The sequence below is a fragment of the Cynara cardunculus genome (assembly GCF_001531365.2).
Source record: "Cynara cardunculus var. scolymus isolate 2C chromosome LG 8, CcrdV1, whole genome shotgun sequence".
Taxonomy (NCBI): domain Eukaryota; kingdom Viridiplantae; phylum Streptophyta; class Magnoliopsida; order Asterales; family Asteraceae; genus Cynara; species Cynara cardunculus.
Genome location: NC_037535.1, coordinates 1,375,213 through 1,381,850, shown reverse-complemented (window position 1 = coordinate 1,381,850; position 6,638 = coordinate 1,375,213). Strand labels below are relative to the sequence as shown.

At 35.0% G+C, this 6,638-nt stretch overlaps 1 protein-coding gene across 1 annotated transcript; it reads right to left on the bottom strand.

The window, feature by feature from the left end:
* Positions 1-765: 765 nt before the first annotated feature.
* Positions 766-4,838, bottom strand: LOC112516409 (IQ domain-containing protein IQM1-like). Its single transcript, XM_025123424.1, has 8 exons — positions 4,703-4,838; positions 3,300-3,780; positions 2,777-2,957; positions 2,508-2,596; positions 2,276-2,363; positions 1,972-2,202; positions 1,656-1,757; positions 766-1,376 (listed from the first exon to the last, which is right to left on the bottom strand). Exons 2-8 carry the CDS (start codon positions 3,761-3,763, stop codon positions 963-965), a joined length of 1,569 nt encoding a protein of 522 aa, XP_024979192.1. The 5' UTR covers positions 3,764-3,780; positions 4,703-4,838; the 3' UTR covers positions 766-962.
* Positions 4,839-6,638: the final 1,800 nt, after the last annotated feature.

Sequence of the window (6,638 nt, the reverse complement as noted above, 5' to 3'; positions counted from 1 at the left end):
TGGTAATTGGTAAATGCTTTAGGTTAGGTTTTTTAGGTTAATTTTGTGGTAATTGGTAAATGCTTTAGGTTAATTTTGTTGGTTAATTTTGTAGGTAATTTTGTAGGCAATTAGGCAAATCAAACGGAAATGTCAAATTTTAGGTTAATTTTGTAGGCAAATAAAAATGTTACTAAACCATTGATTTTGTGCCCCCTACAATATATTTTTCTGCGTCCGCCACTGTCCACAACTCCACCATAACCACCACAACACTATTGTCCACCAATCACCAATGCCTCTACCACCACAACCCATCGTTGTTGCAACAATCTTCCCTTTCAAACCGAATAAAAAACATAGTTTGTGTAAAATCATCAAATAACTTTTGAGGACAACTTGTCTAGTTTTGTCATGTCAGGTCCTAGTCGTACCAAACACCAGACATATACTTATTTTGTCGAATCATGTCTCATCTAGTTTTTACATTACATTAATAAAAAACATTGCCCGGTAAGCGTTAACCGATAAGAGTCAACGCTTTTACATCCCTTACCAGGTAAGATGCAACAATTTACTCGGTAAACATTAACCAGGTAAGCATCGCCACTCTCACTTAACCAGTAAGACTCTCGATCTTTACCATCACTCTTACCGGGTAAAATTCTCGGCTTTTGTCATGTTATCCGGTAAGATAAGAAACTCAGTAAGCATTTGATAAACGACCCCTAAAAATTATGTCTACTTTCTTTACAAAAAAATGAAATAATCAATGAAGAGGTACAAATGTAACTGCATAAAAGGAGCAGCCATCAAAAGTAGGGTACAACAACACTATGCATAAAGGAATCCGGTACATGTCGACAAGAAAAAAAATGAAAAAATAAATAGAATCCGAATTCGAGATTCTATTCGTTTACGCCATTTTAGCGTTTTTATTCTTTTTGTTAAAAACGAAAAGTGAGTTAAACGAACTTGTTAGCTCAATTAGTAGCGATCGGGGTCCGCGGACTCGGGATTCCCATGTACGAAATCCTAGGCGAGAGCCTGACCTTCGGGCTCGGCCTGGGCGATGGGATCGGCCCGAAATTCCCAGGAATGATACGTGGAGATAAATGAACTTTTTCGAGGGCCATGAATTGAAGCTCGGATGGGTAATCCCGCACGCAGCCGATACGTGGCCCGGTTCCTGAAGTCCACTTGCACGACATGCGATCGGCTTCTTGAAGACTAGGTGAAATTGGAGCATCGGTTAATGTGATTGTACGTTCAGCATGAGTAGGTGCACGTAGAATGTCTTGTGGTCTCGGACGCGGAATTACTAGCGGTTTAGGCTTTGTTTCGGTTTGGGTAACCTTAAATGAGAAGCCCACATCGTCGTCGTCAACCGAACATCTCTGCATTTAGACAATTTCTAGTGATCAGAAAACCGAATATATCAGATATTAAGGGTCCTCTCAACTGACAAATAAATATTAGGTTTTGTTCAGTCTAAATCTCTTTAGAGACACTGAGGATTTTCCTGGTAATTATGTTCAGGATATCATGGGATTAGTCGAAGTGTATGCAACGTGGCCAGATACCCATGATTACCCAAAAAAACCGAGCATGCCATGGGTAATATACGTACAACCCGACAATGCACCGGTGTACAACTCACGGAGCGTAGAACGTACCTTGACATCGGTGAGATCGACATGGTTCTCCTCCAAGAAGCTAATGAAGTCCCTGAAGTTTTCTTCTGTTGGAAGGTAGTGACCACTGTAAGGCCAAATAGCCTGAAAACAAATGATAAATATTAAGGTTATGTTTAGGAATTAGCTGATAAATTAGTTGTTGGTTGATAGGTCAGCTATAATTAGCCAGATAGCTTAGTTGTTGGTTGATAGGTCAGCTATAATTAGCCAGATAGCTAACTAGCTGTTAGCTGACAAACTAATCATATTTAGTAAAAACTAGCTGATAAGTTAGATGACCACTGTAGACTTGTACCTCAAGAATGCCGCCATGGGCGACCAATCTTCCGGCGGCAGTGGTGGCACCGCCGGATAGAAAACTCGAATGTTGAAACAAGCCTTTCTTCTTTTGTCCAACATACAAGTTCTTCGTTGTGCTAAGAACAAAGATCCATTTAGAACCCTCGATCGTTTCCAAAAGCAATCCGCTTTGTCTATAAACGAGCTTCCCGTTTTCAACTATCACTTCGTATGATTCCCGTTCGTTCTGTTTAATCAAATCTTGTTTAGAAACGAGAAAATATATATACGTTTATGAGAGAAGCGAAAAAGAAACTTACGGGTCCTAAATATTTGATGCATTGTCGTTGTAAACGGATCCTCGGGCATTTTTCGAGGTTTATTTCTTTGCCATCTCCAACGTCCAACCTTCACATTTCCAAAAATAGAACATCATAAGGATCTTATTCATTATGAATATATGATGTATTTTCATTGTTCACTATATATTCATGATGAATATCTATCACCATATTCATTATGAATAATTCATAAACATGTCTTAAACCTTACCAGTAGAAGAAAGGTTGACTGCTTTCACTTTTGAACCAGATATCGTAGTAAATGTGCAAATTATGGCCATACCGATGGCGTGGATCGATCTGCAAACGCCCGACAAAGAAATTACGAGTTAGAGATGAATGTCTTTCAGAAAACCGAAGAAAAACCAGTTTCGCGATAGTAAAAACCGTTAAGAAAATTTTGAATCGCATCAGAAATTATGTTTCTAAAACACCAGTTCACCATAGGAACAATTCAAGAAATCTTGAAAAAGCACTCACAGCTTCAAGCCAATGTTGCAAGGCTAACTTTTGAGCTTTTTCATTCTTGCATAGACCCTTTCCGACCTTAGCGGCTCTAGTCCGAGCCCTGGCCCACCGTGAAACCGCGGTTTCGGGCTTCTCAAGATTGAAAAACGAAACTGAACTCCGATCCAAAGCTGCAAAATCTAAAGCCTTCCACCTGCAACACGATCACCCGATTCAGAATAAACTCAAACCTTTCAAGAAAACGAGTTACAGTTTGACTTTTGACTTTTGGAATTATGATATCGAATAGTCAAATTGCAACCCGTATCTTAAATGAGAACCGTAAATATCTCAAGACCCTAGAACTAACTATTTTGATGAATTATTCATGACGAATAACCCTCAAAATATCATGCATATCGTTATTCGTGGATATTTATCATGATATTCATCATGAATAGTTAATTATCGGGGTTCTAAAATATTTACTTTTCTCGTATGAACATGCCCCTATACCCGAAACCGTTTATCTTATATAAGATGAAAATAAACTCACCAGAGCTCCTCAACGACAATGGCGCAATCTGCTAGATTTCTTCGTGTTCGATAACTTTTATATATCTTCTGAACGGTAGTAGCAGCCGCATTGAGTTCGCTGACAGGTCGAGGGGAAAAGAAGATCGTGGGTCCGGGAGAAGCCGGCAAACGATCCGTTCTAAGATTCAAGTGGTCGGGTTCGGGTTTCTTGAAATCCTGAACTAGATTCTTGAATGAAAGGGTGGTTTCTAGCATTATCTTTAAGGGTTCATGAGATCTCTTAGAACTGATCGAATTCCTTCTACTTTGATCATCATCACATGAATCTCGATCAGGTTCTTTCGATATCGTTTCCGATTTCGATATGTTGTCGAAGGTGTCATCAACTTTTAAACCCAGATTGAGTTCGTAAGGCAAGATTAGAAAGCTATGGTTCAAGATTTCTTCCCATGCTGATGATAACAGTGATAAAGACAAACCCATTACAGAATCCAAATTTTCTGCACAATTGAAAAACACACAGAAACCCATTAAAAACCATTATTATTCATAATGAATGAATAATAATCAAGTCACAACAATAACAAAATTGAGTTTACAGGACACCCCCAATCTCTAAGTGTCCCAATAGACCTCTTTATAAGACTTAATTTATAGGACCAAAATATAAAGTGTCATAGTTAAAGATGTTGTAATAAGTTTATATGACGCTTTTGGACGTCTTAACAAATTTCTAGAACATTCTTAATACAAAGTGTCGTATTAACAACTTTATAGGACACTTTCTATAAACTCAATTTTTTATAGGACACTTGTTTTTATAGGACAATTTTTCAAATAGTGTCTTATAAAGTTGATAATGGGACACTTTATATTAAAAGTGTCCTAAAAAACTTATTACAACGTCAAAAAACGTCATATAAACTTATTACACCACCTTTAGATATGACATTTTATTTTTTTGGTCTTATAAACTAAGTTCTATAAAGAAGTCTATTAGGACACTTAGAATTTGAGAGTGTCCTATAAACCCGATTTTGTTGTAGTGAGTTCAAACCCTATTAAAGAAAAACACATAAAACACACAGTGTTCTACTATTCTCTAACAGGTAAATATGCTTAAAATTGACCAAAATCTTGTATAAACCCTAATTTCAAAGAGACCCAATGAAGGATTCGATCATTTAAACCAAACCCAGAAAGAAAAGTAAACATGCATCATGAAATCTTGGAACTCAGATCAAGAAATGGGCTTCTGTCGCTAACCTTCGATCTAAAACAGCAGTTTTAACCTTGTATAAACCCTAATTTCGAAGAGACCCAATGAAGGCTTCGATCATTTAAACCAAACCCAGTAAGAAAAGTTAACATGCATCACGAAATCTTTGAAAACAGATCAAGAAATGGGCTTCTGTCGCTAACCTTCGATCTAAACCAGCAGCTTTAATTCTTCACGGACGTCCTCCAAGTTTCTTGATTTCTGGGATTGGTTCTTTTTTGTTGAAAACGATGATGATTGTGACCAACTTTCTGTTCTTCACCTATTTATAAAAAGAACCCCCGTGAAAAAAGGGATGATTTGAGATCGATTTCAAGTCTAAACGATGGCCTTTAAACACGGTGCAGGTCTACGGAAAAGAATTTGATATGCGTAAATGCTTGACTGGGAACACAAGAAAAAAAAATAGTCGTTTTTCAAAGGCTTAAAGAGTTATCGTGTGAACAAATATTGAAACCCAATAACACGTTTTTGATGTTTCAAAGCCTGAAAATGTAGAATTCACTTTTAGAGTTCATATATATTGCAGAAAGCTGCCTGCTTTAATGACCCCCATATGTGTATATATAGATATATATATATATATATATATATATATATATGTATACGTATATATGTATGTATATGTTTATATGTATCGCAGAAAGCTGCCTGCTTTAATGACCCCTATATGTGTATATATAGATATATGTATACGTATATATGTATGTATATGTTTATATGTATTGCAGAAAGCTGTCTGCTTTAATGACCCTATATGTGTATATACACACATATATATATATATGTATATGTGTGTGTGTGGATGGATGCATATGTATGTCAGTATGTGTATATGTAATGTTGTTGTCAAAGATAAGAAAAGGTCACCAACCATGCAGAATTCTAGAGAGAGAAAGAAGCAAGTTTGAGAGAGAGAGAGAGGGTGTGGTCAAAGAGAGGAAAGTGTGTGATGAGGTTCAGGAGAAGTCACACATGTCCCACAAATCAATGAAGGAAACTAAGCGGGTATTTAATATTGCTTATAAAAATAACTTATTGACTTATTTTGGTATGATACGAATAATAAGGATTTTTAAGTATTTAAATAAACAACTTATAGTCTTATACCGGTGACAAACCGATAATAAAAAGTTTTTAAAAAAATTAATTTTTTTATTTATAATAAATTAATAAATACTTTTATAAAAAAAACATCATCTCAAACAACCCTTAAATATAAAAAGTCAAAGAACACAGTTTCCAATTGATTGGTAAAACCTCCTTCAAAATAAATGCATTTCTGTATCTTGAAGTCTGTTCTGTTGGTCCTTGCCTCCTTGGGTCAATGGTCTTGCCATAATAAAAGGTAAATATAAATTAATTATTTTAGGGTTTTTGGGGATCATGGTCGTTCTTTAGCATATTAAATGTGTAATTTTGATTAGGGTTTTCATGATTTTGGGATTTAATTTTAGAGGTTATTTGGTGATTGATGAATGATTTGATGCAGAATTATTAAGTGGTCAGAATGATTAAATGACTTTCATGATATAATGCAAAATGAAATATAATTGTTGGTAATTGTATACAATGAAATTAGGGCTCTTAATGGTTAAGGGAGATTCATGATACAAAATCATTCAGATGGTTTTAGAACCATTAAGAGGCAAACTTTTTTTTTTGCCAAACAAGATTCACCTCTTAACGGTTCAGATGGTGCCTCTTAATGAAACTATTAAGAGGTAAACAAACAACCCTTTATACTGTTTAAGGTTTTTCATCAGTGAATGTATCATCATCTATGCATATTTGAATGTATTAGAAGAGTAATCGTGCAATGCAGCGAGACACATCTCGATTTTAATGTTCTATTTTTATTATTTGTCTCTGTCGATATTATAATACGATTTTATATGTTTTTAAGAAAGCAATAATTATTTTATTTTTAAATAAAATATAAATTTGAAGATATTATAAAATTTTGAAAAAAATATATATCAATGTTAATATCAAAATTAACTATTTAAAAGTTCTCATTTTTTATGTAATTTCTTTAATTTTTTTATTATAATTTAATTTAAGTTTAATAACGAAATA